This window comes from Protomyctophum bolini (genome assembly GCF_963924005.1).
Source record: "Protomyctophum bolini genome assembly, chromosome: 3".
Lineage (NCBI taxonomy): Eukaryota > Metazoa > Chordata > Actinopteri > Myctophiformes > Myctophidae > Protomyctophum > Protomyctophum bolini.
The window spans coordinates 36508996-36531254 of NC_137864.1; the positions used below are offsets into that span (position 1 = coordinate 36508996).

At 41.2% G+C, this 22259-nt stretch overlaps 2 protein-coding genes across 2 annotated transcripts; both read left to right on the forward strand.

The window, feature by feature from the left end:
* Window positions 1-275: 275 nt before the first annotated feature.
* On the forward strand, window positions 276-7795 carry polg2 (polymerase (DNA directed), gamma 2, accessory subunit). Its single transcript, XM_080760652.1, has 8 exons — window positions 276-953; window positions 1498-1603; window positions 3023-3128; window positions 4392-4577; window positions 5635-5775; window positions 6273-6353; window positions 6471-6571; window positions 7074-7795. The coding sequence occupies exons 1-8, from the start codon at window positions 455-457 to the stop codon at window positions 7237-7239; spliced, it is 1386 nt and encodes a 461-aa protein (XP_080616778.1). The 5' UTR covers window positions 276-454; the 3' UTR covers window positions 7240-7795.
* Window positions 7796-8606: 811 nt separating this feature from the next.
* On the forward strand, window positions 8607-19983 carry srp68 (signal recognition particle 68). The gene is made up of 16 exons (XM_080759248.1): window positions 8607-8737; window positions 9395-9461; window positions 10085-10198; window positions 10314-10509; window positions 10840-10922; window positions 11187-11296; window positions 11422-11501; window positions 11786-11926; window positions 14861-14959; window positions 15859-15917; window positions 16097-16250; window positions 16704-16798; window positions 17304-17433; window positions 18086-18161; window positions 18316-18368; window positions 18531-19983. Exons 1-16 carry the CDS (start codon window positions 8659-8661, stop codon window positions 18756-18758), a joined length of 1764 nt encoding a protein of 587 aa, XP_080615374.1. The 5' UTR covers window positions 8607-8658; the 3' UTR covers window positions 18759-19983.
* The last annotated feature ends 2276 nt before the right edge of the window (window positions 19984-22259 follow it).

Sequence of the window (22259 nt, forward strand, 5' to 3'; positions counted from 1 at the left end):
CTATTTATTAAATACACAGTATACACTATATTATGTGTAGGCCTATATACACGTACCGTATATATATATATGGCAATTGGCAGATAATGGATCATATGATTCTGAATCGTATATGACACGAACGTGTGACAAACTGGATGATGACTAACTCCAGAAGGTGGCAGTAAAAGTCAAGCAGCCCGAAGAAGCATTTTTCAGTTCCGGGGTAATCTTCTTTGGGTTCCGGGTTATTCTGTCAATATTGTGTTGTCTCGTTTGCTTTACATTATGTATGCAGTGTGTATGTTCTATGTTTTGCTCTCGATCTCTTAGAAATTACCATATGATGCGGAATTTACAGATTATTGGACACTATTATTGTTTGTATGGTCGCAAATTATATTTTAGATGAACAAATAAATTGGACAAACTGGCCTGTCGGTCAGGTTCAACAGAGTATGTTTGTCCGCTTATCATGTTCGCTTACTTCGTCAGACGTTGCCCGATAATACAGCGCGAAGCCCTCTTTAAAACGCGACAGTGCAAAATAGCACCCGCTGTGCATCCCAGCAGATGGCGCTGTTCAGCAACAGGCTCTACAAATGGTCCATCAGATGACCACATCCAAGCATTGTTGCAGCTCACTGCTGACAGGTTCTACCTACCTCCTGGCCACTCGTTTCAGCACGGGACAGGATGCAACTATGGACCTCTGGGCACGGAACTCAAGAAAAACATGCTGGATCAATGGTGGCACTCTCTAACAAGGTCCAAAGAAGTGCAGGTGTTTGGGATAAACACTATAAACACCATAAAGGGGAGAGCTATTGATGGGGATGGACAGTTGAAGGTTGTCAATATGGAGACTTTAAACCAAGAGTTTGACCTGCAAGACTTGAACAAGGACCAACTAATTCAGAGGTTAAGGACACTTCTTCGAAACACTGTGTCTCTGAGAACAGGCCTTCTCCAAGGTAGTGTTCCTTATTCTATAAGTAAACATCTACACAAAGTGATTTAAGATGCTTATGCCATGAGCTGTGATAGTTTTAAAGGAATATTATTATTCTTTAACTCTGGAACAAAGACCACCACCAACCAATACATCGTAACTGGTTCAAAACCTTTTTCATTTCCAGTACCCCCAAATGATTTGGCTGGCCCATAGCTCTAATGAAGGCAGCTATGTATGTATACATGTGTGTAAAAATGCCTTGTGTGTAAAAATCTATGGACCAGAGCCACATTAGAGCTATGGACCAGAGCTAGCTGTGGACCCCCTTCTGAAATGACCTCCCTCCATACCATACAATAGTTTTGTTGTGAGCTTGCAGATCAGCTATTGTCAAATATCTGAGTACTGTACATAGTGTTAAAGTGGTTGAGCTGATTTTGATGCTGGGGGCCACGGCCCACCCCCTTGGTTCTCCAGACCCCACCTTAAGAACCATTGCCATAACTCATTGTCTTTACAGACTAAACGTTCTGACTAAATTCTGTGGTCTTTTTTATTCTAAGGTGCCTTGGAACAGTATATCCCATCTTTGGAGCTGGTGAAGAGTAAGCTCCCCTTTGGACTGGCTGAGACAGGCTCATGTTTTCTGTCCTCGGATCAACCTGGTTGGTGAGGGTCTTCTCGTCTCATCACAATCTGCTCAATTTTGCTCACAGTGACAATATTTACCCCATTAAGACCTGATGCCGATTCTACAAAATGTCTTCTAAATCCAGTTTTCTGAAAAACGTGTTTCTATTTCAGTCGTTTTCATGTCAAGGACCACCAAAAATGGTAGCATATTCACAATAAAACAAGGAAATAAAAGTAAATATAAGTAAAAAATAAAAACAACAGAACATCAACAACAATGGGAAGTGAACAACGCACGATAATAGGAGCTTTACTGAATACATACATGACTGGGGACAAAGGCAAGCATATGAATGTACCGGAAGGTCTGGGGAGAAGTGTATTTTGTTGAATTGTTACTCAAGATTCCAATACCTACTACCTCATTAGTAAAGGCATTATAGGACTCCATCTTTTACTAAATATGTTTGGTTGAAGCCTCAGGGGCAGGGCATATGTCATTTGTTCCATCTGGTAAATGTCCCATATTATTTCCACCCACAAACTATATGTTGATGGGAGCGGTTTTAGCCATTTAATTGTAATGCATTTGATGGCCGCTGTAAGCAGCACATGTAATAAATATATGTTGGCTCTACCCTCCAAACCTTCCGGTATCATTCCCAACAACATTATGATTTGCAATTTTAAAGATTTTTCAAAAATAGCAGATCTACACACTCGTAGTGTGAAGTGTCGCGCGATGAGCTTGTATATCTGCTGTTTTTGAATGGCCAAAGTATAAAACTGGTTAAAGTGGTTAAATTACACGGATGCTTTCCAGGTTTTAATGGGTTAATAGTTGCAGACAGTTATTTATATCTGCAAACAAGTAAATCTCACCATGAAGCTTCTGCTATAATGATATATATCTCGTAGATGGTCATTGGTCAGTAAAAAGCTAACCTGACCGTAAATCACATATAAATATTAAAAACAAAGTAGTGGGGGAGTAGTAGATCATCCTGGTGGCTGAAACTGGTAGTTTTGGCCTTGACATACGTTTTCACCTACAGAATAAGTATGATACGTTAATATTTAGCATGTTAATATTTGCTTTTGCTAGGTGTATCATTTGGGTAAAATGTATTTTTGTGAATACATTTTGAGATATTGTGTTTAGGTGATCAGTAATATACCCCTTTTATCTATCTCTCATCTATATCGTCTCTGTCGGGTGGACACCTCATATGTCCAAAACTGTTTACTACAGCATTCAAATGCAAAAGTAGCAGATTTACAAGCTCAAAGTTCGTCGCTTTGAGCTTGTAGATCTGCTACTTGTGATGCTTTTGTGTGACGCTGTAGTGTGATCAAGTAGGTCGTTAATTTACAAAAAAAGTTACAATATGGAGATAAGAAGTTTGTGCCCAACAACAACAACAACAACGATATTTTTCTTTTTTCCTCTACCAGCCCAGCAGAAGTCACTCAGACATCACTTGTGTGGTTCTGTTCTTCCCGTACAGCCTCCCAGTGGCTGGACCACTGGGCACGGCAGCGGCTGCAGTGGTGGAGGAAGGTGAGTGTTTTTAAGTTAATGACCTAATTGATCACATCACACTACAGCGTCACACAAAAGCATTGGAAGTATCAGATCCACAAGCCCACGCCACGTTTTGAACTTGTCGATCTGCTACTTTTGCTATTTTTGAATTTGAGTAACAGTTTTGGAAATCATGGCTCTAGCTCTTTTTAGTGCTAACAAAAAATACATAGCAGCAAAATCATCAGCAAAATCATCAGTGAAATACCTGGGTTGTATTTTAGAGGGTAACTTAGACGGCCGAAGTATGGCCAGCAAGGTGCTAAACAAGGTCTCCGGACTGACTACGTTTCTAGCTCGAACAGCAAGATACATGGATAGGGAGACAAAATTAGTGGTGGTCAACTCCCTTATCCTGTGCCACTTTGATTTTGCGTGTACATCGTGGTTCGAGGGCTTGATTAAGTCTTTTAAAACAAAGCTACAGTCAGCTCAAAATAGACTGATCAGGGTTATACTAGGGATAGAACCCAGAACCCATATAGGAAGGAACCAGTTCAGAGAGCTGAACTGGCTCCCAGTAGAATCAAAGGTTACAATGGCTAGACTAAACATGGTCCATAAAATTAAATACGGAGAGGTCCCAGAAGTTTTAAGAACATGTTTCAGGCAGGTAAACGAGGTACACAACCATTTCACCAGAGCCAGTATTGCAGATGTGGTGCTCCCTGCTTTTAAAAGTAAAGTGGGCAAAGGCTCATTCATTTATGAATTCCACACAGTGGAATAGCCTGGAATCCAGTGTTAAACTGACCTCCAATTTGAGGATTTAAACAGAAGACTAAAAAATGGCTACTGGAAAAGGTTCCCCTATAAAGGGTCATCTTAGAGGGATGGATAGGGATGTACTTGTTGTGTTGTGTATGTAATGTATATGTACTGTTATGTATTTGTGATGTATTTTAAAGTATTGTTCCGTTCAGTGTGAGAGGACCCCAGTGGAAATAAGTCTTTGGACTTCACTGTGTAATCCTTGAATCGCTGATTATAATGTTGTATTATGATTGCTTTTCTAAATAAATCAAATCAAATCAAAAGACAAGTTTTCATGATTGCAGTATGCAGAGACATCACAGTAGACATCAACAACATGGCTGGTGCCGGCACAACTTTATTTGGGACCAAAATCTCTCATGGAGCTATTTTTCAGGGCTCCTACTATAGTGTTGTCTCAGACCTAAGTTTTTCAGAATCTCTGTTATCCATCCATCTTTTCTATCCTCTATCTACTGTATATAGTTTGCCGTGGCTCCATCAGACTTCAGTTGCAGCGACATCACCGCTGATGAACTGGGAGGGAGGGCATCTCGTGGCATTAAGATTGTCTATAGTTTCCCATGGGGAGAGGAGCCTCTGGAGACACTGTGGAGCCGAGGAGACACTGAACTGCTGCAGACGCACGGGGACATCCGCGCCAAGCTACAGGTCAGTGTGCTAAACTGAGCTTCTACCACATTTTGAACTCCACAATGACTTTAGCTAAATATGGGATTTGAATTATAGTGTTTAAGCTGCTTGGTCCATCTGGATTAATGTGTACCAGTAAGACGCGCAAACGCGGGAAGCGAACGCAGCTGAGACCCTGCAGATCATGTCTGTCTGTCTGTCTGTCTGTCTGTCTGTCTGTCTGTCTGTCCCGCTGTTACTGTATATGTGGACCTGGCCCCTTTTGTGCCCATATATGGAGCTGAGTGGACCTGGCCCCTTTTGTGCCCATATATGGAGCTGAGTGATTGCTGATGCAACACACTCCATATTTGGATAGTGGGACAGACACACGGACACACGGACAGACAGACATGATCTGCTAGGTCTCATAGTAAGTGCTCACTGCGTTCGCAATAACCCAGTACAGTTTGATCCCACCATGGCACTATGGAAACTAGTGATGGGAGATCTATCGGCAAACACATATATCGGCCAATTCTAGTTGTTTTTAGATTAATCGGCATCGGTTCGATTAATCGGTCTTGTCTTTACAGATAAACAAGCCTTGAACAGATTTACAAGCTCACAATATTAAATATAAAGGTATTTAAGTTAAATCTGACTTGCCTAAGCCTGCAGTGCAGATACCCTGTTACGCTGTACATGTATTTTTCAGAATGGACAAAATTATTATAATTTTTCAATACAGAATGAGATCATATCGACATCGGTAATATCGGCCATAACACCAATTAATTATATTGGATATCAATATCGGCCAAAATGTCTCATCGGCACATCCCTAATGGAAACCTTTATTTAGACATAATGGTATACATTTCAATGTAAATATGCTTTTATAGCTCAACATGTCAGCGATGACTACACTTATTGATTGATCATATTTTGGTTTGTAAGCAAATGGCCATGGAACTAATTTCGCCTTTTATTAAAAGTCTGCTATTCAATGTCACAACTGTTTAATTTTGAATGTGATTTTGATTGCATTGTTGGACTTGAGGAACATGCATTGCATGTCATTCTTATGTTTTAGTGCCGAGACGGGCGGAAGCTTGTTGTTCCGCATGTTGTTTCTGTAACTGGGAACATGGACCGTGGAGTAATGGCCTACTTGGACAATTCACTTCAGCAGCTGAAGAAAGCAGATAGCAAGCAGAAACTACACCAGAGAAAGGTGACAATCAGTTTGAACTGGGACCATTGACGGTGTAATTGTTACGGCAAGAAATATGTGTGCTTGAAAGTTTTCACTATCTTCATAATGTATCATGTATCATCTTGACTTCTTTTTTGTTTAGAGTAGCCAATCATTTTTGCCAGGTGCTTCCTGGCCTACATTCACTACTACCCCAAGTAGCGACTATAGACACTTTTTCTGCTTCATCATTTTGTAGTTTCGTGAAATGATAGAGGTAGAGTAAAAGCAGGAGAGAAAAAAACTGTAGAAACGGGTGAAAATCAAACATCAAATCAAAAGATATATACATACAGACAGCATGTGTAGTACCAGGTGGTCAAGATGTTTAGAACATTAGCAAAGCCGGATGCACGCTGGTGGATTCGAACCCCTAGACTCCGGTTGTAGGCAGGTCATTTAGTTCAGCTCAGTGCTCTGCTGAGCACATTTTCTAGTCTTAGTCTTTAGTCTTTTCTCATTGAATTTGGTTTCAGGTTCTGAAGTTGCATCCAGTTTTGGCACCAGTCAAGGTAGCTTTGGATATGGGCAGGGGAGCAACTGTGGAGCTCAGACAGGTAAGCAAATGTGTGCGTTCACAGATAGATTTATTCTGGGAGGTATAGATTGTTGGATTAATTCAACCAAACTATATTTTTTTATTGGTGATTACTTATGCAATGATTATTTTGTAGATTAGTGATGTCTTGCGATTGGAGTTCCTGGAGGCTGGAATCTCTGTGTGGCCTGGGTATCTAGAAACAATGCCAACATCAATGGAGCAGCTGAACACCAGGTAAAACACAGGCTTTTATCTATTGCTCCAGATCAACGCATGTGTTATTTCTTCTCTGAAACAATTCATTACATTGTTATATAAGAACATAATAGGGTTATTAGGATTAGTTATAAAACAAAGGAACAAAATATAATTAGACTCGGACCTTAGCTATCTGTACAGAGTTCTGACAGTTAAGAAAATGTAGTTGTATATTCTATGAATAAATATTATGTACAATTTTGTACAGACCATCAACAGTGGATATTGGACTGTACAGTGTCAGCAGGCGTGTAACAGTGGGAATATGTATATTGTATAATGCATCAAAGTATGATAAAAAAGTGTGTGTGTGTGTGTGTGTGTGTGTGTGTGTGTGTGTGTGTGTGTGTGTGTGTGTGTGTGTGTGTGTGTGTGTGTGTGTGTGTGTGTGTGTGTGTGTGTGTGTGTGTGTGTGTGTGTGTGTGTGTGTGTGTGTGTGTGTGTGTGTGTGCGTGTGCGTATGCGCGCGTCTTTTCAGGTATGATGAGATGGGGGTTCTCTTCTCCATGCTAATAGGTGAAAATACACTGGAAAGTGGCCTGCTGCAGGTCCGCAGCAGAGACACCACTATCAAGGAGACTATGCACATATCTGAGGTCAAGAAATTTCTCACCAGATACATATCTGCTGCTGACAACATCTGAATTGGATTTTTTTCTTTTTTACGTGCCAAATGGGAAATTATGGGGGGGGGGGGTTTGTTTTGGTGCTTTTTACCTATTCTTCTACCCAATTTAGTCGTTATGCCAATTGATTCCTCCCAAGTCCCCACACTACGGTTGTATCCTACTGCCTTACCTATCATTGAGGAGCCCCCATCGGGAGGCGTCATTCGTACTACTTTTCCCGCCCAACACTCCCTGCTGACGGGTGCTGCCCCATCCTGCAGAAGTGACATATATATGACATATTTTCAACAGAAAAAGGTGTTGAAGCAAGTCATAGTGAAACGTTTTCACCAAAGCATAACATTTATTTTTGAAGTAGAAGAAGTGGACATGTCTGTGAACATATACAATGCCCCCTACTAATGCACGAGACAAAATTGTCACAGCAGTTGCCATTGGGAGTGGTGGGGAGCACCACTGTAGTATGAAGTGTTTTTGTGGATTGTAGGGATGAAATGTCTTGTTTGGTATTTTTCTCAAATCATGCCTCAAAGTGTAAACGTTCCATTAAAGTGTGTTCCCTTTTCACTTATGAATGTTTTCATTACTTTCTGACAAGTTATTGTGCCTTAGATGGGCCTTGGAAGACATGTCCAGGTGAAACTGATCACTAGCCTCAAACAAATAACTTGAATGTAGAGAAATATTTAAATGTATATTACATTTAAAACACCCTGGCTTTTTAGTTTTTGTCTGAATTTGAATGTGACTTTGATGCAGCTACGCCAATAATGATAATGTCTAGTATTATTATTACCTTTTACTAGTGACTGTATAAGGAAGTCATTTATGCAACTTTGGTGCTAGAGTTCATTTGGAATGGACTAATCTTGTAGTAGCTACTAACTGCAGTATGCTAATGCTGAAATGTGTTTACCACATTACCACCACTTTTACTAATAGATAATTTATATGAGTGTAGTTAATTACTCTGGACTTTCTCTTTCTTCACGCAGAGCAAGGAGGTAAATATGTAATCTGTTAGGCCTGAGGTATAACCACTCTCTCCCAAGCAACTCGAGAACAGTTCACCTGTTTCAAATGTGTCTGTGGCAAAGACTTAATTTTAGATTTAGTTTTTTCATTTACTATGGCACATTATGAGTACATGGGTATAGGTTTTTTTAGACACCATTTTAAGTACCCCCATAACTTAGAGTGTACATGAAAGTTCTTTATTCTTGAGTTGTAATGTAGTTAATTTATAAATTCATATTGCCTTTATGGGGAAATGGATGTGGATCTCCTGTTAAAAACGTCGCCAACAAGGGGCGCTGTAGGCTTGTGTCAGTTTCTGTCCCTATGATTAGAAGGACGTGGAAAACCTAATTTACTGTACTTCCGGGGCATCTGTGCAGTTGAGTTTAGCTGAGCTACTGACTGGACCTGGGCAGAATGGCCGCAGACAAGCAGAACGAGGCTAAATTGGCCACATTGGACGAAAATAAAGAGAATGAAGGTCTTGGACTGGAAAGTATCCTTTGAACACTATGTAATCTCATAGAGAAGCTGCATTGTTCAGTATATTATGTCCAATAGTGGCTTAACGGTAGCTCATAGGCTAACTTTAGCAAGAGAGGATGATGGCTAACAACGCGACGTGTCAGTCATTCAGTGTAGCTTGAGTAACAGGCGTGCTGTAATGTGATTACATCTTACGTTATGAATGGAGTATCCTAGCCCAAAGGAGTATCCCAAATAGCTTGTCAATATATCTTGTCAACTAAGAATGTGTCTACATGTATAGCTACTAGCCTTGGATCAAGACTAATGCCTTAGATGTATTTTAATCGAGCCTGACTTTTACTTTTACTAAATCTAAATGTATCTGATGAAAATGTAAAAATTCGATTAAATACATCAAAATAGTCTTGTTCCAATGCTATATAGCTATATAAGTGTCCACGTGTCAAATGTTTTGATGACAAGTCCCCTTTGATGGCTGCTGAACAGTGTCTATCATCCACAAACTCGAGCTTGGTTACAGATGTGTGTGCTACTGCTACAGTACTAAGCATGACATGTAGCCCTACAAGCAGAACCCAATGGTACTGAAAAGCTTTACGGAGGGTTCCGAGAGGGGCTAGTAAGCATGTTGTGTACAAGGCTTTCCCTTAACAGTGAATTGCAGTTCTGCAGATAATCAAGGACTCCCAGCAGCAACATGGCCTCAGGCATGGAGACTACCAGAGATATAGGTGAGTTTGTGCTGTGGCCAAAACCACCAAAGATGTGACTTAATTGTTTGTCAACGTAATTCAGCATCATGGTGCACAACATGATCGCACTGCCTTCTAGAACCAACATTTAGTTAACTTTTTTAATCCCAGGATTAGTAGGGGTTAATTCCTTCTACTGTATCTTCATTACCTCTACTGTTGCAAACAGTCTCAAATACATTGCCTGCAGCCTTATGTTAAGGCAGACTGAATTACAACCCGCTAAATCGTTGTTTTTGGCATTTAGAACATAACGTGTTGATCATTTTAACATTTAAAGTAAACGGTAAACTTTTATGTCCCCACGTGAGTGTCAACATTTCAGAGGGTATATTCATATAGATTATTGCACTTTTGCTCTTCATGCAATACAACCTGTAGTGGTCCTACCCGTAACCCGACCACAGGACATACATTGTGCTCATAGAAAAGTAGGGCGACAAACTAAAACCACCTCAGTTATGTTTTGATAATGGTTATATTGTATTAACATACTTATTTATGGATTTGCAGCTTTATTGTTCATATAGTACATTTGGGGGAAATAGAATAGAATGTTTAAAAAAATACAATGCAGTAATTCTCTGTGTTACTATTCCCAGAGGATACTGTTCCCGCAGACTGCGCCGTCTGCGCAAAACCTTGGGCTTCAAAATGGGCAACAGACACAAATTTACTGGGAAGAAAATCACAGTTGAGATGCTTTCTGACAGCAGGTGAGGAATGTATGCTGGCAGAACTAGTAAATATTTTCCACACAACCTTGTTGTGTGCCTTTTGGTGCTTCAGTCATGTGACCCATCCTATCTTATCCCACTCTTCCCTGCTTAGGTACCTATTACTTGTTCTAATGGAGGCAGAGCGGGCATGGAGTTATGCCATGCAGCTGAAGCAGGAAGCCAATACGGAACCTCGTAAGCGCTTCCACTTACTGGGACGCTTGCGTAAGGCTGCCAAACATGGCGAGAGGCTGGAAAAGCTCTGTGAGAGTCCCCGTGTAGATGCCAGGACCAAGCTGGAGGCTCAGGTGACTGGAAGGAAGGGCCAGGGTTCTTTACATGAGCCTGATACAACTTTGGGACAAGTTCTTGATACATTTTTGTCCCCTGAAATATTAAACACAATTTGTGTATTTACTATTTACCTTAATTGTACAGTATGTGTCAACTGTCAATAACTAGACAACAGTTCTTATTTAAAGCATAATTTAACTTTGGTAGAGGTTTGGGTTGTGTACTTAAGTTGGTCACATTTGGACGTTGGACAGTTTTGTGCTAGGGACCCCCAAAAGAGAATGTTGCATTCAAATATGAAAGCAAGAGTACCACTAATCACAAATTAATGCGGTTTGCTTCAGGCCTACACTTCCTACCTGACTGGCATGGTGGAATTTGAGCTGCAGCAGTGGAAGCCTGCCATGGAGGCCTTCAACAAGTGCAAGTGAGTTTTGACTTTGCAGCAGTCAGTCTTGAGTCTTGACATGTCTTTGCCGTGTTCATTTTTGTCATCAATTTATCTATATTTTAGAATGGATGGCAGCTTAAAATGGCCCCACTTCCGATGTTTCCTGTAGTTTCTTATTCACAAACTATTGAAAATACATTTAAAATATGATGGAAATTGTGGTCTTTGCCATGCAGATATGGCTGTCATGTTATTTGTCAATGTAAACATCTCCGTTTACCTGTGTGCAATGTTCATCAGGACAATTTATGAGAAGCTTGCTAGCGCTTTCACTGAGGAGCTGGCAGTGCTGTATCATCAGCGTGTGGAGGAAATCTCGCCCAACATTCGCTACTGTGCATACAACATTGGTGAGCAATGCAAGCACAAAATCAATCACTTTGCTCATTCACTCAACAGGTGGAAACAAATGCACAATCCATCCCAATGACATCACAATAAATCCTTCACTCGCATCTTTTTCGTCTGTTTGCAGGTGACCAGAATGCTATCAATGACCTGATGCAAATGAGACTGACTGGGGGAGGTGGAGATTTTATGGCTGAGAAACTAGAGGTACGATAGGCTGTCAACCTGGAAATATGTAAACGATAATGTACTTGTACACCAACGTGTTCCGAATTATATTGTAAAATATAGACATGGCGGAGTTCACTCATGGCCATTCCGGAAAATCTGACAGCCAGTCAGAAACTAGATTTAGTACTGTTTTATTATTTACCTTTTAAATTCTCAGTATACTGTATGCACATGTAAATTCTTTCCCCATGTGTTTTTGTTACCTTGTACACTATACACTATACAGTGTTGCATGTTGACAATATGTGATGTTTTTCTAGGCTCTAATTACCCAGACGAGAGCCAAGCAGGCGGCCACCATGAGTGAGGTACAATGGCGAGATCGCTCAGTGCCTGTAAAGGTTGACAAGGCCCGCATCTTCCTCCTGGGCCTAGCAGACAATGAGGCTGCCATTGCTCAGGTCAGTCTGGTTGTGTTAAGGGTTACGTAACTTGACCATTGTTAATACCCAAATATTTTATTTTGACCTCAAACTTTAACTGAAACCAGTGTGCACAAGAAATTGGCACAGATCGATCCAGGGGTTTACGAGATCAGCTCTGGACACAGACGGATAGATTCTTAGACAGCCAGTAGGTGGACTTCACCAACCCAATGTTGTCCTCAATGTCCTGTCAACACCTTGTTCCGTACACATTGTGCTCAAGCACTTCCACTAGGTGGCATTCTCCTGAGTTGTCACCTGTTCAAAAACAGTCAATGACATCCACTAATGGCTCTCTGTACACTCATCCCACTTGTGCCTGAAGGCACACTACTATGTAGTACACACCTCACCTGTCACACCCACCTATCGCACTACCCATCTACTCAGGTCTCTGGCATGTGGCCCCTCTCACCGCCTGACTGCATTCTGTTCATTTCAATGTGCACGGGACTACACCCAGTAGGTCTCTGTGGACAGATTAGAATCATTACTAAACGCCTTTCCGTTTTGGATGGGCTTTTGTGATGCTTATGTGTAGCTTTTCAACTCACCTGCCAGTGGCATTTGTGGCAGACTTTATAAATAAATGCAGTTTTTTAGTCCTCACGGAGCTATGTGGGTGGGTGGCTAGGTGAGTCTGAGCACGAAAACAGCATGGTTGTTTTTCACCACCTGTGCGCAACCTAACACACACGCACATATTAACTGTATATATGGTGATTTCGGGTGTGCCAGTACAGTACAGTAGAGGGACCCCCACACGGTAACTCTGTCATTTCTCAACCGTTTTGGACGCGGGGCGGCTCGCCGGAATCGGGCCGGCACCTGTGGGTCTGGAACTTCCGTCCCCCCCACCCCCACACGGAGTTGCACCACTCACTTCACACGGGTGTGATTTTATTTTGTATTGCACCGCGGTCAATCATACAATATCCAACAGTTTCTCCCCATATTGCAAATGAATATTGCCTGTGTGAACCAGATTTTTAAGATGTCTACATTTTGAGAACTCAAGATTACCGTTACCAAACTATATTAAGTGAACATACCAGTGCTCTGGCATGTTTAGCTCACTATAACACAGTATACTTGTTAATTTCCAAGCATTCTGTGGTTTGTTTGATTTTCAAAGAAAGCCATTCAGTTCATTTCAATGCCGTATGAAAATCAATTTGCAGACGGTGAGCACATCAAAGATCAGTGATGTTCAATTTAGTTGATAGAGTAGAGAATCAACGGTTACTCATCATGGACCATCCATCTTAACCCTTTCAGCGCTGGCATTTATTGAAAAATTAGGATGTAATTCACGGCAGCATTTTTTCCAGTCGAGCTCTTATTTAAAAAAAGCCACAGTTCCAGTCTACCGGAAGTAGCTTATCCCAGCAAACTCGACGGAGCCTGGGGAGGCCTTGTTTACATGATTGTACACTGGAGAGCTCCACATCTCCGGCTCTGTGCCGTCAAAGAAACGCTGTTTTGACCAAAATGCCATCTGGGACAAGGAATAGGAGATACAGGCGATTGAAAGAAACTGATAGAATGTATTATTATGGCGACGACGATCTAAAATGGACGATCCAGTGCTGTGCTAACAACATAGCTAGCTAACCGGCTAACACAAGTAGCATTATGGCTCGATCGATCGAAGCGCAATTACCATTAATCAACGGCAATGGCGTTAAGCGTTAGTATCAAAATTAGGCTTCAATTATTAACTGTCAAACACTTGAGTTTACACTAAGAAAGCCTTAAGGCTGTAGGCTGGCTCTGCTAAATGCCCGTTTACTCCTCCCCATCTTGTTAACCACCCTTGCCTCCCCTCATACTTAAAAAGATGCTTGACGGGTTGGCCCAGCCCCAGTCATCAGGGCGTAGTGGGGGTAATCCCCTGGGTGGATGTGTGGTGGCCGCATAACTTAACTATTACTAATTACTATACAGTGTGGAATCTTCTCGTAACATTCCTCACTCCATTCAGCACATTGGGATTGCCTAATAATGGGTACATGTATATTGCGCGTTTGTAAACGAAGACTGGACAGAAATGAATACATTTGTAGTAAAACCAACAAAGTGCCACTTTGTTCAAACTCTTATCATCTCATAATTTTCATACTGTCTTCACATTAAATCACAGCTTTTTCAAACTTATTTTCCTACATTTTAACTATAATTCATTGCTATATAATTATTTTGTTGACACATTGAACTCCAATAGACCCAATTTGGTTTACAGCAGGACTGCTCTGTCTCTTCTCTCATGGACAGAAGACATAATAGGGGAGTGTGAGGATGAACAATTGTCTCATTCACACAACTCTAGAGCCAGTCATGATGCCATGTACAGGATTGGATCAGCAACTTGCTCAGCTACATATTTATGTCTCCCCTTCTCTCAGCCTCAGTCACATTCCAACTTATGTGCCAAGTCTCCGTGTTTATCAGATAAGATCTCCAACCACGGTGAAAGTATTTGTCAGATTTAAACTCCCCAAGGGTCTCATTTAAAAGTTTGATGTTGGATTCAGCCAGTGACTTGTATAGTTTCTTTTCAACCAATCAGTAAGACTATATAGTAAAAGTCATACATCAGATGCAACTCCACAGGCTAAACATGAAAGTGGAAATAAAAGCTGGTCAAAGTAACGAGGCAAATCATGAAAGATGAATAAACAAAATGCAATACACAAAACTTATGTATAATGAATAATGAGATGAAATAAACACACCAGATAAAAGCCAATTGTTAAAAGAAAAATATCTACACACTCTGCCTCACCACCTCTGACAAGTCGGCAAAATGTTTGATGTATTTGGGATGTATATGCCAAATTTATCTTCGGAAGAAAAGGCCCACATGCAGTTGGTAACTAATGCATCTTTTGGATATATTGTAATACACAGGCAACAAATGAAGAGACCAAAGAGCACCTGTACGAGACTCTGCTGGTGGAGTGCAGAGACACCATCCAGACTGTGAGAGAGGAGCTCAAGGCAGAGGCGGTAAGAGGAATACGTTTGGTTGTCATCAGGGTTAATGGGTGATGAGTTGCCTGAGAAAAGGTAGGATATGCACCACTGAGGAGGTCGTAGGTTCAAATCCACTGTGGTGCATCCAGCCTTGTCGAGCATCTACAACACAATTGGCCCGTGTTCGGGAGAGGGAAGCCGAACGGGGAGGGCGATAATTGACAATTGATAATTAACCCATTCCGACCTGAGATCAGATTCTAAAAATGTCTGTTTGAAAATGACAGTTTTCTGAAAAAGCTATGTTTCTATTTCAGTCGTTCTTTGATTTTTAAAAAATAGCAGACCTACAAGCTCGTAGCGCGCCACTCTGTGGCGTGCTATGAGCTTGTAGATCTGCTATTTTTAAATAGCTAAAGCATAACGTAACCATAACACCAAAAGGGGTTCCCGCCTAAAATGGGTTAATCCTACGGGTTGAAGTGGCACCTGTCAGCAAGGAGTGTTGGGCGGGAGGAGTATGACAGAGGCTCTACATTCTTCCGGTGGAGGCTCCTCACTGACGGGATACAACAGCAATGGCAACACAGAAATGTGTGGGGAGGAATTCATTGGAATAAACTGGGGATAAAAGTGAATGTTTTGTGCATGGGCGAAATGTTATTCACTTGTGGTTCAAATAAAAAAAGACGGGAGAGCAGTTTATCATGTGCGGAGATTCCTTTTCTTCAGATGGGAATTGCTTGCTCACAAGATGTTTACGTGATGTCTGCTGACTAACTGGAAATACTGAAAATACTTTAACTAAAGGTGCTTGCACACTGGGCACGTTTTTCGGAAAACCGATGGAGAAACGCAGCTAGAAATCCAAAAAACGCGCTCGGTGTGTGGGGACCTTAACTTAAACAAATGTGTGCCATTTGGTCTTGCAGAAGCAGCGTGAGAGGGATCCAGACAATAGCAAGGTGTCCAACCTGCAGTTCCTGCACAGGTAAATACCACTTAAGTTAACATCAGGCAACACATGCAGGTGAACAATTGCACAAACAATCTGCAATAACAGAATCAACTATCTTCTCGAGATGCACCAAAGTATGCAGCATAGGGTTTAAATTAAACATCTAGGCCGTTAACTTTTATTTTTACATCTCTCTCTCTCTCCTCGACCAGCTACTTGACCTACATCAAGCTGTGTACTGTGGTGAAGAGAAATGAGAGCATGGCCAACACCCTGCAGGTTAAACTGAAGGAGCCCCCAGCTGATGACAACAAGAGGACCCCTCGCCCCCAGGACCTCATCCGCCTGTATGACATCATCCTGCAGGTATAGTACACATCCACACACGCATGACACAGTGGAATTGTCAGGATAAATGTAAATATGCTTATAATAATTATAACCAGTATGACGCCCTAATGGCGAGAAGCGACCTCACCCTAAAGGGTCTTGAGTGCACAGGGTTTGATGAGGTCTGACCATATATGGAGCGTATCTCGAGTCTACAGGGTTTGATGAGGTCAGATCAACATATGGAATGTCAGAACAGGTCGGTTCCATAAGGAACTCTACTTTGTTTGATTCTGCCATTTCCTCGTCGCAATGTAATAAATCTCAACTTCATCCTGTCTGTCTCCTCGCTCTGCTTCCCTTCCCCATTCCGTTCCACCCTCTCCGTTCTCCAATCCCCTCCTTCCACCCCTCCATCCCTACTGTACCTGCACCCTAACCCCTCCATCCCTACTGTACCTGCACCCTAACCCCATGCCTCTCATTCAGAGTCTAGCTGAGCTGTCCACCCTGCAGGGACTGGAGGAAGACGCCACCTTTCAGAAGGAGGTGGCCCTTAAAACGCTGGTCTATAAGGCCTACAGGTCAGTGAAACGCTGGTCTATAAGGCCTACAGCCTAGGTCAGTAAAACGCTGGTCTATAAGGCCTACAGGTCAGTAAAACGCTGGTCTATAAGGCCTACAGCCTAGGTCAGTAAAACGCTGGTCTATAAGGCCTACAGGTCAGTAAAACGCTGGTCTATAAGGCCTACAGGTCAGTGAAACGCTGGTCTATAAGGCCTACAGGTCAGTAGAACGCTGGTCTATAAGGCCTACAGGTCAGTAGAACGCTGGTCTATAAGGCCTACAGGTCAGTAAAACACTGGTCTATAAGGCCTACAGGTCAGTAAAACGCTTTGTCAGAAGCACTTTTTAATACTTCTCATTGGTTCAATGTTCTTTTTTTTTTACCAACACACAGCCATAAAGGTTGTTCAGTAGCATTAATTTATGAAAAATAAAAAAGTAACCAGTTGTCTGGTTTCTCCCGGACAGCGACGATATGTGTGAGTGATGCAGATGTAATGTGTGATGGTTCTGTCCTTGCAGGTGTTTCTTCATAGCCCAGTCCTACGTGGTGGTGAAGAAGTGGAGCGAGGCTCTGGTGTTGTATGAGAGAGTGCTGAAGCATGCCAGTGAGGTCCAGTCTAAGGCCAAGAGCCTCAACAACAGTCTGAAGGTTCATGACCCACTAACGCACACATCACATACATTAGGCAGAACTAACACGTACATTGTACACCTACTATACTCCTGCATTTTCTTCTTTCCAAGCTTGTTTTTCTGCATTAGTGTGTGTAATGCATGAAAGCACAACACTACATCCATTGATGAGTAAATGCTATGAACATAAATGGAGCATGTAATTAGATTTGAAAGAAATTATAAGTGAATACGAGTTGGTGAAAGGGTCTCATACTGTGGATGATTTAGAGGAGGAAAATTCTGGATTAACCATTTTCTTACCTTTTAATGATGTTAAATCCAATACCGAGTGGTGCAGGACTACAGGTGAAAAATTACATAACTCCATCCAGAGCCTAGAGGGCACCGCAGCAGTGTCATGCACTAAATTTACTTTTTTGATCGCTCGAAAATTATTTATCTTTTTCTTCTACACATAATGACCAAATACGCTGCACAGTGTTTTGTCCCAAATGGGCTTCCGTAAAGGACGAGCTCTTTGTGCTCTGGATATAGTTATGTAATATTTCACCTGTACCACTCATTATTGGATATAATAATAATATCAGATTAATCCGGAATTCTCCTTTTTTAAAGGCATTGATATTTCAGCAGTTTTTGATTGCTGTTTCTTATGGCCCCTACAGGATCTCCCTGATGTTCAGGAACTTATTGCTGATGTCAACGCTGAAAAATATTCACTTCAGGCTGCTGCCATTTTAGGTTGGTACACACCGAAACTGCCCACCACTTTATATATGTTCTTGTTTTCTATCAACATTTTTACATTCAAAACATTTATAGAATTGAAGTAATGAGTACCGTAAGTGTGTTAAGTTTATTGAGTGTGATGCTAAGTGAACTGTTTCTATTTTAGACACTGATGAGACTGCTGAGGTTCCATCCCAGCAACAGGTGAAAGACAACAAGGTAAAAAAGGGGCGAAACATTATTTAATTATTTATAATTATTATTAGTAATTTCAAATGTATTAATTTGTAGAATGAGATCAGTTAGTTAAAATGGCGTAACAATATGATCACCTCAGATGGTATTGACTCACGTTTTCTCATTTCCACTTAATCTATTCAGCCCCTCAGTGACCATTTGGAGACCTTCAACCTTGACCCTACTTTAGTAGGCAAGCAGCCCAATCTAGTCCACTTCCCTCCTGACTTCCAGCCAATCCCCTGCAAGCCCCTGTTCTTTGACCTTGCGCTCAACCATGTGGCCTTCCCACCGCTGGATGACAAGGTGGAGCAGAAGGGCAAGGGCGGTCTGACGGGCTATATCAAGGGCATCTTCGGCTTCGGCAGCTAAATTGAGCCCCAGGATTTTAAGAAGCCTCCGGGAAGGGCCCACGAAGTCCACTTGATATCTCGTGCAATGCGACCAGGCTTGGGTCAGTTGTTAATTGGTGTAACTTGAGATACGTTTTAGCAATCGCTTTTGGACTGCCTCAAGTGCAAGATGTGAGGATTGGAAATGTTGTGTGACGGTCTGATCTGGTCCAATGTTTTAGCCTAAATCAATAATAGAAATGTAATTCAAATAACAATCTTACCCAAGTCTAACTAGCGCCATTGGTAATAAAAGGTTGCATGGTTTGCTGGCACACTGGCGCCCTCCTCCCATCTGAGCAGCCAAGATATAACATTCTGTTATAGAGGTTTTTATGCCTTGTGATTTTTGGGCCAAGTTCTCAATCTCGGTCTGTACTGCTACAGTAAAATAAGCCAGGATGGCAGACTGGTATTTCTTTTTTGAAAGCGCCTTCATTTACTTTTTTCTTATTTTTTTTGAGAATTGCAACCATTTGTCCATGCCTGGGATACAGTTTCACTCTCACTTTGGAACCCAGTTGTTTTAATACTTGACAAATGCACGTCAACAAGAGGACTTTGACCATTTTGAGTTTAAGAAACCGTAGTCTATATTTGTATCTATCATCTCAGTGTCCGAAGACGAGCAGAGACGTGTAAATGCACGATTAAGCCATGCTGTCACATGACTGTTGTGGCTGTGACCGGTCATCAAATCATTGTGAGTATTAACTTGTTTCGTGCACAAAACTAAGCCCCTCCACAGTCACACAGGTATAGGAAGATGGTTATTAGCAATTGTCCCTGTAGACATAATGTAATGTCACTCTTTTTCTGTTTTCTTCTCATTTTGTTATTCTGCATTGTGTGTAAAATGAATGGTTTGGGACTTTAAGCCCACTTTCCACTTGTCCCCCATACCAAAGGCAGTTGTTTGTTTTAAAATGCATAACTACCAGTATGTTGAGCTGACCATATTTAATGGTTACACACGTGAGACATTTTCATCTCTCTCTCACACATGATTTTTATCAAAACTCTTTGGTTTTCATTTTTTCCGAAATGTACCGTCTAAATAGGCGAGGTAGAAAGTGCTGCAACTTTTTTCGCACTGTAACCGATAAGTCCATGAAATGACTTATGATTGAAAACTACTGTACATGATGACGAGATGGCAAGAACAATGATGGATTTCCAGGCCTCCAAATATAATAAAAACATATTTGCGCCAAACATTATGTGATTCTTGTTCTTTTTATGAACTCATTTTCTTAATTTGACAGCAAAGTGACTTGTAAGGCTATGATCATCTTGAAGGCCTTATACTTGAGGCTATAACTGAATATATACAGTACATGGCATGGGTAGCAACAAATTGAAATGGAAAGAAATGTTAAAGTTTTAAGTCTGTGTGGGACTGTGGGTGCACACTGTTTTGGGTGTGGATGGTTAAAAACGAAGAGGTTTCTTTAGAAACCAATACTAACCAATACTTCACTCTGGGATGTTTCCCTTTGCGGAGCAAAAGGAACATCCCATAGACTAGTGAAGTATTTCGTGAACGAATACTTAACAAAACGAAGAGGTTTCTTTAGAAACCAAGGTTTTGTAAGTATTCGTTCACGAAATACTTCACTCTATGGGAATGGGATGCCTCAGTAGGGTGTGAGCATGTGTGAGATTTGACATCTCAAGGCATGTACATAAATTATGTATAGGAATTCGTTACATGTGTCAAAATACTTTAGTTTATATTTTACATGTGTCTTCTATTCATGGTATTTTGGTTATCAGTGCCTTGTCATGACTATTCTCTGTGCACCTTCCTTTTCACTCCAGAATGTGCATTCCACCCCTGTGAATTCATTAATGTAACATGTTTGGAATCTCTGCATACATTACGGATGGTTTCTGACCTGCATGAAGAAGATGAAGATGGGACAGGCAGAACAGGTACTGTATGAGTATGTACTGTAATTTGTTGAAAGAATGCACACTATCATGTACAGCAGGTTGATTGACTATAACCACTTGTTCTTCTCTGAATCAAAACGAGGGTTGTGTGGAATTTCACTGACGTCATGTGAATCTCCAAAGTGTCATCTTTTCGAGCATGACATGGACACAATTTTATTTCATGGTCCTTTGTGTCATTGCGTATGTACTAGCAAAGTTTTTTTTTTTTTCACAATATATTTATTGATTTTTTAACGGACAATACAACAAAACAATACATAATACAGACAATACAATACAATTACTTAAAAGTGATAAACACTGTGACTCACTGAGTATCAAAAAATGCGGCCTCTCTTTTCTCCTCTCCACTCCTCTCCACACTTGCAGTAAAAGCTGCCCGGCCACATTCCTCGCCATGATGTACCATTGTTGGTGGGTCAGACAGAGACGCCCTCGCCCTGAAAAACCAGGCTGGCTTTGGCACGGACCCTACACACACTGTCCGGTTATGAGACATGTCAGTTTGGGAACGCACACAGTCACATCTTCTGTGTCAACAAATGGCCGATCTATTTAATTTTTTTACTTTATTTTTTACCAGTGTTAAAGCGGTTAATTTAGACAGTGTACAAAATAAATGTGTAAAGATACATTGACCAATTGGACCATTACGAGATAATTTGGTTTCATTTGTACACTCCCTGAGTTACAAATTTAAAAATAAACACGATCCATTCATTTGTGTATAAACTTACTTTTTTTGCCCTATAATCTGATCAGCCATATGTTCCCACTTTATTTGTTTGTTGGCTGTATAGTGTATATGTTTCTATAGCCTTTATGTGCTGACAGATTTAGAAGTATTGGTTTTAAACTTCACTTGCAATTACTATTTAACATTTGGCCATAATCCAAATTTATCCGATTGTGTTAGGGCCCAAATCTGCCGTGAATTCAAATGATACTGAGATGCATTTGAATTCACAGTAGGCATACCCTATTTTCCAATCCAGCTGTATACTTCCAAACGCATGGACATTTTATCTCCATAATCCCTCCATTTGTGACACTGAGAGTATACATTATGTAATACAAGAAATATGACAAATGCGATACAAATGATTATTCATACAAATTATTCTAAAAGTCAATTTGGTTACATTCCATTGCTTCCACACACTCTCGATTGACATACCTATTTTGGGCATAATTGTAGGTGAAAATTTCATCCCCCAATAAAAGTCAAAGAATGACCAAGCTTGTAGATCGCCTATTTTGGAATTTTTTTGGAAGAGGACCTAAGTGGTTAAATGAACAATGGGGATTTACAGTGTTGTGATCTGGTCTGGGTGTGAGCGACAGGCAGGGCCCCAATGAAAAGGATGGGCGGGGAGTGTGTGTGTGTGTGTGTGTGTGTGTGTGCTCGCACGTGTGTGTGTAACAGGTTAATCCAGTCTTTCTCAAGCAGGTGCATGTAGGGGCGGCGTCACACCTGCTATACCTGCAGGAGGGGAGGGGTTACCAGAGACAAGAAGCTCCG

What these genes read in the sequence shown, in the direction of transcription:
- polg2 (XM_080760652.1), top strand. Translation starts at nt 455, where the DNA reads ATGTTCGCTTACTTCGTCAGACGTTGCCCGATAATACAGCGCGAAGCC. An exon ending in CAACTGTGGAGCTCAGACAG is followed by an intron (nt 6,354 to 6,470) that starts GTAAGCAAATGT and finishes ATTATTTTGTAG; the next exon opens with ATTAGTGATGTCTTGCGATT. An exon ending in ATGGAGCAGCTGAACACCAG is followed by an intron (nt 6,572 to 7,073) that starts GTAAAACACAGG and finishes GCGTCTTTTCAG; the next exon opens with GTATGATGAGATGGGGGTTC.
- srp68 (XM_080759248.1), top strand. Translation starts at nt 8,659, where the DNA reads ATGGCCGCAGACAAGCAGAACGAGGCTAAATTGGCCACATTGGACGAA. An exon ending in CTACTGTGCATACAACATTG is followed by an intron (nt 11,297 to 11,421) that starts GTGAGCAATGCA and finishes GTCTGTTTGCAG; the next exon opens with GTGACCAGAATGCTATCAAT. An exon ending in TGTATGACATCATCCTGCAG is followed by an intron (nt 16,251 to 16,703) that starts GTATAGTACACA and finishes CCTCTCATTCAG; the next exon opens with AGTCTAGCTGAGCTGTCCAC.